Source organism: Emydura macquarii, unplaced genomic scaffold (assembly GCF_026122565.2).
Source record: "Emydura macquarii macquarii isolate MOO-44397 ecotype Brisbane River unplaced genomic scaffold, CSIRO-AGI_Emac_v2 contig_2795, whole genome shotgun sequence".
NCBI classification, from domain to species: domain Eukaryota; kingdom Metazoa; phylum Chordata; order Testudines; family Chelidae; genus Emydura; species Emydura macquarii.
The window spans coordinates 2,651,110-2,663,043 of record NW_027132932.1 but is presented as its reverse complement, the minus strand read 5'-3'; the positions used below and the strand labels follow the sequence as shown (position 1 = coordinate 2,663,043).

The 11,934-nt window shown below is 47.6% G+C and overlaps 1 protein-coding gene across 1 annotated transcript; it reads right to left on the bottom strand.

Annotated features, from left to right (window-relative positions):
- Positions 1-3,206: 3,206 nt before the first annotated feature.
- Positions 3,207-11,684, bottom strand: NKX1-1 (NK1 homeobox 1). Its single transcript, XM_067567629.1, has 2 exons — positions 10,972-11,684; positions 3,207-5,365 (listed from the first exon to the last, which is right to left on the bottom strand). Exons 1-2 carry the CDS (start codon positions 11,447-11,449, stop codon positions 4,599-4,601), a joined length of 1,245 nt encoding a protein of 414 aa, XP_067423730.1. The 5' UTR covers positions 11,450-11,684; the 3' UTR covers positions 3,207-4,598.
- Between the last annotated feature and the right edge of the window lie 250 nt (positions 11,685-11,934).

The following is an 11,934-nucleotide window of genomic DNA, read 5'->3' as shown; positions in this document are numbered from 1 at the left end:
AGATTGGTTTATTGTCTTCCGCAGCGTGTCCACAGACAGACGTGTTTCCACGCTGAACAGTGCAGATACCGAACCTGTGCATCTTGCTGATCTCTCTGTAGTATGGCTGATGAAGGCCTGATGAGCCAAAATAGTAGTTTCATATTTCATTGTGTGACCCACCTTTGTTTTCTGAGAATGTAGTCTAATTAAGAAAAGAATTAAAGTATTACCAGAAGGCCTGACCCTTATTTAGGCTATTGAACAGCCATCAGAGGATAATGACTTTCTCTCACTACCAACTTGAGCCATATTCAAACTAATGACCTAGAGTTGAAAGGCTCCGGATTCTATTACAAAAAGCCCCTAGACCATCCAGTTCTTCACCTTCTATCACCAAAATACTGAATTTAGACAACATTTTGCCATAAAATTTCCTTATTTGGGGGCTTGTTCTTGATAACGAAAACTTACCTGGGATTGCAACTTTTGATACTTGTCATACATTCGTCTCCCCGGTCTGAGAGGTTGTAACAGCACAGTATGGTCGAGGGAGGAGATGACATACCGGACCCCGCATGCTGGCTCCCTGCCTGACTTTGGACAAGTCACTAACTTCTCTGATTTGCTTTCCCCATCTGTACAATAGAGATGACACCTATCCATGGGCATGTTGTGAGCATTGGGTAAGGTTTGTAACAAGCTACATTAATGCTAAATTATATGGAGAGACAAGGTGGGTGAAGTAATATCTTTCATGGGACGAACTTCTGTTGGTGAAAGAGACAGATTTCAAGCTTCTCAGCGCGTCTCTTTCACCAACAGAAATTGGTTCAATAAAAGATATTACCTGATTCACCCTGCTTCCCTCTTAGCCTAGGACCAACGCAGCCACAACACCACTGCAAACATATTATATAGACTCATTTCTTCTCTGTTACCTTCGTCTGTAATTTCAGTTACTGTGCTAATTTTTTACTTCTGTGTGGGGGGCAGGGGGTTTACAGCTGGGAACCTTTGGGCAGAAATATTGGTTTATATTTTATTTTCACAACAGTGGGGGGAGGTCGGGGAGAAGCAGTTTGGATATTTTTAATTTACAGACGTTCAGAGGAAACGTTTATTAGCTCAGGCTGCCTTAGATCTTTCACCAGGCCCTTGGCGTGTTTTACTGTGTATTTGGTACTAAGGATTTATCATATACTCAAATGGATCACGTTGTTAATACAAGCCCTGCACAGATTGGTATCGGGCTTCCCTGAGGGGAAGGTGGGGTCGGTACAGTCAGGACCGGAATGCTGAATTTCTTTTGTGGGTACAGGCCAGCCCTATGCCATCTACATATGTTCTGTGTTCACACATCTGCATAGAGGTCAACAAGGTCTGGACCAGAAACAGGTTGGTGCTGCAACGTGTGGATCCAGCTGGGTTGTGTGTCAGTGTAAATTTGGGTCTGGCTTGAAGCCCATGTATAATCTGGTTTTGGCAGGGGGGCGCCATGGCTCAAGATGGATCTGTGCTAACACCTGGAGAGACAGGGAGGTACCACCACTGGGTCACGTGTGAGCTCCGGCCTCAGCGCTCTCCTTTGCACGTCCCACACCTGCCCCTTGCACTCTCACCTCCCCAGGCCTGCCCTCTAAGGGCCTGGGGCGCTTTCCCTGCCCTCTGCTGCCCCCTCTGCTGCCGGAGCGCGGTCACTGCACGGCTTCAGCCCCACTCCGCTCCCTCTCTCTGCCCCCCAGCCCCACTGCATTTACATTTCCAGACACCTCTGGCTGGGGAAAGACGTAATTTCTCTGTCAGAAACTATAACTTCCTCACGCTTCAAGTGTCAGCGCTGGCAATAAAAGGTTGTCAAAAACGCTCACTGGAGGAAGCAAACAAGAGGAAGGAGCTAATAGGATGAGAAAGACATCACTTAATGCTGTCACCCCGCTGGGGGTGGGGAGGGGCCACAGCTGAGCGGAGCTGGGAGCAGCCCTGCGTGTGACTCGGCCGGGCTGGGGAAGGGGGGGGGGGCTTCCTTCAGCGCCCCCCCCCCCCGGTTAGTTAATTTCACCCTCTCCTGCGAGCCGCTCACTATTAAAAGAGTTTTTGTAGCGCATCCTCCAAGGACAGCGGGCTGTCCCCCCCCATCCCCCCGGCTTCTCTCCCCGGTGGGGCAGGAATCCCAGTGGGGATTTTCAGAAGAGGTGGTGGGTGAAGTGAAGCCAACAGGCACCATGTCGGGGTGGGGGGGGGGGGGGCTGTTTACACGGCAAATGAGGTAAGACTGGCTATTGCCTTCTGGAGTCAGCTGGACTGGAACTGATAAAAGGAGTTCAAAGTAATAATCGACAGCGCGCCCTGGCCTCTTTGCGACTCCTAAAACTAGTCGGTGTCGTGGAAACAGCGCGATCAGCTGCCTGGAAGGACCGGATCCTAGACAGATACATTGCCCTGCCCCGGTGTAAAGTATGGGATCAGATAGGAAAGCGGGAAAGGCGATAAGAACTTTGTGTCCTCTCTAGCGGTGGATTTATACGCTTTAGTTTAAATGGCAAACTCTCTTTAATAGCCAGCGGTTCTGTCTTTCCCATTGCCGTGTACCCAGAGCAGAGCACCCGTTATTAAATACATAGATAGAGAAAAGAGTGTTTGAAAAGGCGATGCTGAGGTAATGGGGAAGGTTAGTTAAAAATAACGTACAGAAATACAACTGAGATTTTGCTCTATCTTAAAACTGTGCGACCGTAATGGATGTATTCAATGTACATGAATTCACACTCGGACAGTGGCCTTCTCTACCGCCGAATCAGAGACCGCGCGGCTTCGGTTTGTGTGTGTCCTAGGGCAGAGTGGAGGAAATATTAATCATCCGCCCAAACAAACCCATGAAGAAAATAAACTCCGGGGGGAAATAGCTCCTAAGGGAACGTTCCCTCTTACAGCGAAGAAGAATAAAGTTTCTTTGCGTATAAGTAAATATACAAATGGAAGGGGGCTCGCCAGGCAAATCCGACCAAAACTGGTGTCGAAAGGCATTGCAGGCGGGTTTAATTGATTAGAAAGCTACAAAAGGGAAGTAATTCCTTTTCCTTCTTTGTTTCGAAGCGAACTGAAACTTCCCCTCGCAGATATTTCAGCGTTAAAACGTGAGAAACACCCAGCCACAGCAAAAACCAGAGTCCTGTGTAGACGGACTAACACGGCTACCCCCCTGGAACTTGACACGGACACAGGCACACGGGTTACTTAAAGTTTATTGAGCGGTTTCAAGTGTTCAGCAAACAAAGTGCTTTCTGTGTGATGGGGGGGTCACCGTTCTGCCCAGACCTTGTACATTAATTAGAAAGTTAAAACGTGTGTAACAACCAGAAATATACAGAGATGATCAATGTAAAAAAAATGCAACCAATCAATGTCTCTCGCCACGGGTGTCTCGTAAGACACGACTCCTCTCGCGGGCGGCCGTGGATTTTAATGTTTTACCAGTTAATCGGTTGGTTGGGGTTTTTTTTTTTTTTTAAAAAAAAAATCAAAGTACATAAAACTCGTGAAGTCAGGAAAGAAAATAACCCATTGTTTTACCAACAATGGGGAGAAGTGACAAGCCTGTAGTTTTCTGTTTTACCCTGAGAGTCAAATGGGTACATAATCTGTTCAAGTCTTTTACAAGTGGCTAGACAAAAACAAGGAAGAGTGGAAAAAATACAGATAACGATGATTTACAGCGACGTCTATTTACAAAGAGGAAGGCGGGAGGATTTCTTCTTTTTCTTCTTCCTCCCTTCCAGAAGCCGAGTCCGGGCCGGGTGTCTATAAAAAGGGTCGTAGAAATGGTGGTAGGTGGAATGAAAAGGTGCTGGGTCTCTGTGGGGAGAGGAAGGGCTGGGGGCGGACGGATCTCGCTCGCCTGGAGAGAGCGGGGAGTTCAGATCGCCGCCCGCCTTCGCGAACCCGCCTGCAGCCCTTGGACACTGCAACGCCCGGCGTCCACCGGCCTGTCCCGTCCCGCGGCGGGGAGCGGGCGGCGGGCCGCCTGGTCCGTGCGTGGCGTCAGGCTTCTTTGCCCGAAGTCCCAGCTGGGTGGACAGGGGAAGCGATCCCCGCTCCCACGCCTTTCGCTCGTTTTCAACGATAAACGGGTTGAAAGACACGATTTCCACGGGGCGGTTCTTTTACCAACAAATGGCCACCGAGCAAGTTTATCCAGGGGGGAAATGCAATTTCATCAGCTCCTTCCCCGCCCCACCCGGCACGGGCCGAGCCCTCCACCCCATTGCCCTCTAGCCCCTCTGCCCTCCCCCCACACTCCGTGGGAAAGCTGCGCGTTTGTCAGGGTAGATCTCAGCCGGGTGGCCGTTGTGGGGGAGGCGGATTGAATCATTTATTGTGGCTTTATGGAGTCCTCAGTTCGCTGCGCGCCGGCTGCCCCCCGGCTTCTCTAGGAGCCAGGCGAGCGGGGAGGATTCAGAGGCGCATCTTCCCGGGGAAGGGGGTGGTTGCGCGTTCCGAGCGCGCAGGGGGCACTCCGAGGGCGCAGCGCGGAGCGTCCTTCCCACGGGCTGCTCTGCTCCCCAGAGCGGCTGCTCCGCAGTCCCGGGGCTGGGGGGCTGGGGGGGGCGGAGGTAGGTTTATAGGTGCGGGGTGTAGAAGGCCGGAGCCCCGTAAGTCTGCGAGCCCAGGACGAAGGGCGAGAGCACGGCGGGGCTGGGCAGGAAGGGCAGCTGGGCAGCGCACACCAGCCCCCCGGCGGGGTGTCCCGGGTAGCCGCCGGGGCCGTGCATGGAGAGCGGGTTGCCCATGGGCGGCGAGTGGCTGAGCGGGCTCAGCCCCCCGCCCAGGCCGCCTCCCCCCAGGCCGCCCCCGGCCCCGCCGCCTCCTGCCCCGCCGCCCGTCGGGGCGCTGGTGTCGGCGCCCGGGTTCTGCTTCTTCCACTTGGTGCGGCGGTTCTGGAACCAGATCTTGACCTGGGTCTCGGTCAGGCTGAGCGACAGGGCCAGGTTGAGGCGCTCGCAGACCGACAGGTAGCGGGTGGACTTGAACTTGTTCTCCAGCGCCACCAGCTGCTCGTAGGTGAAAGCGGTCCGCGCCCGCCGGGGCTTGCCCGACTTGGAGTCCGAGCCGGTGCGTTTCCGCTTGGGCTTGGCCTGCCCCTGGCTCTGCGGGCCCCCGCCGGAGGCAGGAGGCTGGGCCGCCGGCGGCTGCTGGCTGCTGGGGTCTCCGTCCTCCGGGTGGGGGCCGGGATCCGCCTCGCCGGAGCCCGCCACGCCGCCCAGGCTGCTGCTGCTGCTCTCCTCGCTGCACAGCTCCTCGTCCTGCAGCTCGCTCCCCGGGCTGGGGCTGGGCCTGCCGCCGTAGTCGACGTCGCACTCCTCGGCCTTGTACAGCTCGCCCTCCTCTGCGCACAACCAACGAGAAGAAGAGGGGTTAGCGGAGCAGCTGCCCTCCCAGTCCCCAGCCCGCCTCGCCACCCCTGCCCCTACCCAGCCAGCACCCTGGGAGAGCGCCCCGTGGGCTCCCCCAGCTCCACAGCCAAGCGGAATGGGGTAGGAAAAGAGGGAACTTTGCACCCCTCCATCCCGCCTGGAAAGGGGCAGCGGAATCCCGGCTCCAGTGGGGCACACAACGCGAATCTGCCCTCTGCTTCTCCAGTGGAACTGGCCTAGGCAAAGCCCCCCGCAGGGAATAGCAGAACTGTCCGAGAGGGCAGCCCAAGTTGGCCGGAAATTGCCCTGTTTTCTTTCCTCAGGGTTGCTGCTGGGCCTCAAACGGGGAGGATGTGGAGTGAAGGGGGTGTGAGGTTGCCCACAGTTTTGGGGGTGGGGTGGAGGGGCGTCTGCGACTGTCTCACTGATACACAGCAACACCGTTCACTCGCAGAGAGGCACTTTATAAACCCTGACCTAACATTCCCCAGCATGAGGGAGTCTCCCCTATTCCCTCCCCAACTGAGGAGAGGTGGCAGGCCTGAAACAAATTGCCCATTGCCAAAGGAAACTTAGGGGAGTCCTCTTGACCTGGAAGGATTGTGCTGGAAAGCTCTCTGGGACAGCATTTACCTTTGAATTATGGGTGGTTTCTAGCCCTGGTAGACTCCACACCTATGTATTGAATATTTAGATGGTTGAAGCAAAGGGTAAGCTGGCATATGAGAGAGGAGAACAACTGTTGCCATACTAGTTTCTTTATAGATCATGGTGTTCCCTGTAATCTAGATGGCACAAATATTGCAAAAATTCAGGCAATTAAATTTCAGGAAGTGTCACGTTTTAGAAGCGTAGGGATGTGTCTACATTATAACAGCTATGAGGGAGGAGGAATCGTTCCTTAAAAATGTTCTCCACATACAAAGAAATGCTTTATAGTAAGAAACCCTCTTTGGCTAAAGCTGGGACAAGAAACAACACCGTCTATACTAACATCAAATCCTAAAACCCTAACTAACCCCGCTAAAAGCTTTACAAATGTAGAACATTATTTAGTGGACAGTAATGAGAAGTCTTATTTTGTAATCATTTTTATTCATCTTTCGAATTAAAAATGACTGTGAAATGCCAAGATGTAAAATTCATCTCATCATTTGACTTTTCCTATTCTTTTTAAAAGCAATTGCGGGTTAGAATCTTCCCTGGCACTTCTTCCCAGGAGCATCAGGGATGCTAATGTTGAAGTGATTCGACATTTTAGATATTGGACATCTCTTTATGCAATGGCTTCAGGACAGATGTTTGAAAAATTAGGGCTTGGGAAATGCAAATGAACAATAACTAATCTGGAACATTTTGGAAGAAGGTATGTGAATGACACTGGGGTTTCATGCAAGAGGAAGAAAACACCATACTACACTTTTTATTTTAGTTATTTAATTATCTGTATTGGTGCAAGATTTGCTGCTTTCTATTCTGGCATGTTTTTAACCGTTTCCGTGCCTTGTTTATTCTCCTGCTTTTCCTAAGGTAGAAGTATTAAACTGGAGTAAATACTTGTATTGATTAGCAGAGCAGATGCAAACTTAATTAAACGCATTTTGTGTAATGTACAAACTAGTTAACGGTCATCTAATTTATTTGGGTTTATATTATGCTCCAATTAACGGGACTCCAGATGAGAACAAGGTAATTATCCGATATTTAAGGCCATTGTACTTATGGGGAAGATCAGGTCGTTCTGAAACCTGAAATAATATTTGTAAAGCAGCCGCTTCTCTCGGTGGATCATGCCTCAGACATTTCTGGGACCTTGAAGGCTGGATGCTATATTCCTTTGCCCACCCCAAACTCTCAGGGAAGTACAACAGGAATTTAGGAATACATCAAATGCAGGATCGGGCCTTACTCTGGAGTAAAATATATAAAATACCTTGTCCTCATAGCATTTCGATACTCCTAAACTTCCTGAATCGGTCTGCCATTTACACCTACGTAGCCCAGTATTGTAGTATAGCTATTATGTATAAATCCCCCTCCCACCCACAAATTAAATAGTGAGCTGATCATTATGACCCCATTATGTATTTACTTTAGTCATTTCAGTTCTCTATATACTAAGGCTGTGCAGTCTGTCTCAAACTTTGTCCAAATCCTAAAATCAAATGCTGCCTAGCCAGTAGATGATTATTTTTAATTGAGGAATTTAACAAGTGAAAAGATTTTGTTCTGTGAAATAAAATGATTTCGGCTAAACCTTGGATATTGCTTGCTCCCTACGAGGAAAAAAAAAAAAGAGACAAGTTTATTATAATCACCTTACCCTGAAAAACCAGTGTTTGGTACTCTGCGGACTTTTTAACCAATACTACTTTCATTTAGTGTTAAAAATTAGAAAATGGAAATCTGGAATTATGACATATCCACGAATATGAGAACCTGGTTAAGAGTTTTTTAAATTTAAAATAGTGGATGAAGGTGAAATAAAGTTCAAATAATCTACACCACGTAGACGTTATAGATGGATACCATTGTATCTGATATTTTTGTACACACATCTTTTCATATATTCTTGTTGCATACATATACGAATATAACCACATACATATGTTCAATATAGGTGACACAGAGAATGTGTGAGGGTTTTTTTTTTTTTGGTGCAATAATTGGTAAAAGTTCCCCAGCCCCTCTTCAAAAAGGGATCATTAAAATATTCTCTAAACAACAACTGCACTGGTAATTGTCGAAGGTAATATCACTCTGGGTTTGCAATTGTGTTAATGCAAAACAAATTAACCAGAGAGTTTTAACGGTTATTTTGAAAACTAAGTGTGTTTTGCAAGATGAAATTAAACACATTCCCCCTCTAGTATATTTTCAATTTTCAATGTCCTTGTACTTTTCTGATTGTAGAGAATCAGAATTATTTTCGGATCATTTCCCCCTATCCCCACCGACCTAAACCAACTGCTTGAGCTACTATTACCTAAGGTGATGATGGAACCATAATGCGATTAACTTTCATTATTTCTGAATACTCACAGATTTATTTTTGGATGTTTCTAGCTTTACAAAATATTAGCATAGTTAGGACTGAAGAGATAAATCTTGCCAAATCCTTAGGCAGCTTGTCAGTAAGCAAAGTTTAGTATATATATTGCATGATGTGTCTAAATATATTTACTGTTAGAGAAATGAATGATAGAATTGCATTTCTCTCCTTGTCTGGAGATAAAGTATAAGATTAGTGATAGGCTGACCTCGTCGGTCTTTCTGATTGCACAGATCTATTTAGTATGACAAAAGTCAGATCAGTTTAGACAAATACTTACTTTAGGTATACTCTGCGTTTTAAAAATCTCTTTGGAATTCTATTTATGTCTAGCGCCTGCTGTTGCTTTGATGATTAAAACCAGATCTGCTATGAAGGGGTTTGTGTTAAAATAGGTAGAACTAAAACTTATTTCACTGCCTAATTTTAATTGACATGGGCATTCTATCGCAGACTTGTAAAGCCATCACAGAATTATAAAGACACCGATCCCTCTGGTAATCTTGTTCCATACATTTAATTTCCAACCTTTACATAATCAAACACAACCCCTCAAAATGCAGAATATCTATAGATTTTTTTTCACATGTGCTAGCTTTTCCCGGAAGTGCTCTAATATTCTCAGAGTCACAGCGTTTAGAGGTGAGAAAGTTGGAATATTTGGACCTAGAAAGAAAAAGCAATCTGGAGCTTGGGTCGAATGCAATTCCCGATCAATAGCGAGCCCTAATAAGTGTAATAGGTTTTAATCGAGTAATTATCCGAATTTTGACCCTATAATTTAGATGTTAGGAGAGAGTTTGCAAGGTGCTTGAAAGAGATATGCACAATTCGATAATAGGATATCGACCCAGGGAGTCCTACATGCCACTCTGGGGCGATTTCCCCCATTATCCAGCCTCTTTACGCTGCTAAGCACATTTTACCTTAAATGTAATCGAAGGAATTTAATTGTTTTTCCAGAGATAACCAGCATTTTGTCACAATTAGTCTGATTTGTCCTAAAAAAGCCAAGGGGAGAGAGAAAATTGAATCTGTCGCCCAGAGCAACGCTCAGCAGACTGGCGGTGGGGTGGGGAGGGGAGATGGTTCTGAAGCCTAGGGGAAAAAAACAAAACAAAAAAAAACAACAAAACCCAGACATAAAAGTCATAAAAGCGACTTTGAGACTTGGAAGATCCAGCCAAAGTGGAACTTATTTGATGAATTGAAAATGAATTTAAGATCCTGTTGGGCCTGCAGCTCGCTCAATGCTCCCTGCAAGTTTGCTTCAGCAGTAACTTAAACATGCCTCTTATTCTCCAGGACAAAACTAAGACACCAGGCAGGAAGCTGTTATTTTGTGATACAATGCGGAGTCTGATTCCATTTCCAATCAATGCAATCACATTAATTCAGTGAGGCGGTGATGAACTAAGTACCTTTATTACAATATTACCCGTTGAAATGCCATGCTTTCTAGCCCAATGGCTCTCAACCTTCCCAGACTACTGTACCCCTTTCAGGAGTCTGATTTGTCTTGCGTACCCCCAAGTTTCATGTCACTTAAAAAGTACTTGCTTACAAAATCAGACATAAAAATACAAATGTCTCACAGCACATTGTTACTGACAAACTGCTCGCTTTCTCATGTCTCATATAGAGCAGTATAAAGAAGTCATTCTGTGTATGAAATTTTAGTTTGTCCTGACTTCCTAGTGCATTATTTGTAGCCTGTAGTAAAACTAGGCAAATATCTAGTTGAGTTGATGTACCCCCTGAAAGACTCCTGCGAACCTCAGGGGCACACATACCCCGCTTGTTCTAGCCAGATGCATGCACCAGAGCCGAGGAGGAAGACGTTTGCTGTTTATGCCCCAGATTTGCGTTTGTATTTCCCTGGTTGCAAAACTGCACCTAGAGTTATTTAGCATGTGTCTGTTTGAATTTTCAAGACACCTGTTCAGGAAAATGAAAGGAAGGCCCAAAGGGGGCATTGGACTGAGAGTACATGCCCATCACAAAGTCTCCAACTTGGAGGTAGCGCCCAGCATAAAACTTTATGCAACTGAAAGGAAGGCAAGACCAGAAAAATTTCACCTCGCATCGTGCGCCCGGCATTAATAAACAGCAACCCACCGAATGCAGACATGACATATATTAAACCAGTCAGAGCTCGCTGCACATTGAAACCATCCACTTTAGGAAGTGGGAAGAAGAGGTGCTTATACCAATGTTATGCGGCGGTGTCTCGGTGTGTACCTACCTCCCCGCACATTCACAGTCAGGTAACGTTTCGAAGCAATAATTAAGGAACATTTGCACTTTACAGCAGACTCCCTGTGTCGTCTACATGTGCAGTTGCACCCTTTATTGTAGCTGAGAGAAAGCAGCGGTGGGGGTGGCGGTGGGTGTCTTTGAGAAGCATGTAATCGCACTGCCTAGTATTGCATGCCCTCTTTATCATTTCCCCCTGCAGCAGGCTATTTGCTCCAGGCTCAAGTCAAACAGACACGCTGGGGAGGGTAACATACAAAACGTACTTACTGATTAAGTCCGAGGACTTTTTGCACGTTTCAAAATCTTCAGTCAGAGCCTTTGGATCGGCTAGTTCCGTGCCTGATTCCTCGGGTTTATCCTCTGCCCCTAGAGTGAACTCGCTCCCTGCGGATTTGTACAACACAGAACACTGTCTCTTTTTGCTGTTGAATTTGTTGGGGTCCAGAATGTCCAGCACTGAAAAAGAGGTGGTTCTGTGGACAATTGGCAGGGCAGCCACTGCCCCCTCTTGTCCAGGGGTGTTGCTCTGATTGTCGCCTGGCCGGTCTCTATTTCCAGGACACGAATAGACGGGTAGTTCGCTGCTGGAAGAAAGTCTCTGGTCCCCATGGCTCTCCATGCCTTCCCCGTGCAGGCAGCCGGACCCTGGCTCCACTACAATGCCAGCCTGGCTTGCTGCTGCTGCTGCTGTTACTGCTGGGATAGAGATGTCACCCCCCTGAGTCTTGTCTCTGCTCACATTCATGACTCTTTTCAGAGCCCCTTTCAATTACCACTCGTTCCCTTCCTGCGAACTTCAGCCGGGAACTCCCTTCTTGCAATCAACTCTGGAGCCGCTTTGTTTATAGCCAAGCTCTTAATTTAACAGAGAGACAAGCTGGTTACTTTAGATCTACAGGATTTCTCGTGGCTAGGTCCGACCTGATTTGGAGTCTCCCGTGGATAAAGGAAGTCATAGGGTGATGCTCCACTCAGTTGCTCCTTCTTCCTTCTCATCATTTCCCCATACATATACACACACACACGGGCAAGGCTGTATCTTATTTATGCATTCATATTTAGCAGTGGATTGTAATTGGCTACAAATTAATCCCTTGCCCATAATAGTCAGTAATCCCCATCACTGGAGGAGAGAGACACTGAAAGTGTGTGTGCTTGGGAAAGAGGAGGGGGCAGGAGAGGGGAGAGCGAAGGATGGTGTTGGCTGTGATATACTTAGCTGTCAGCTCT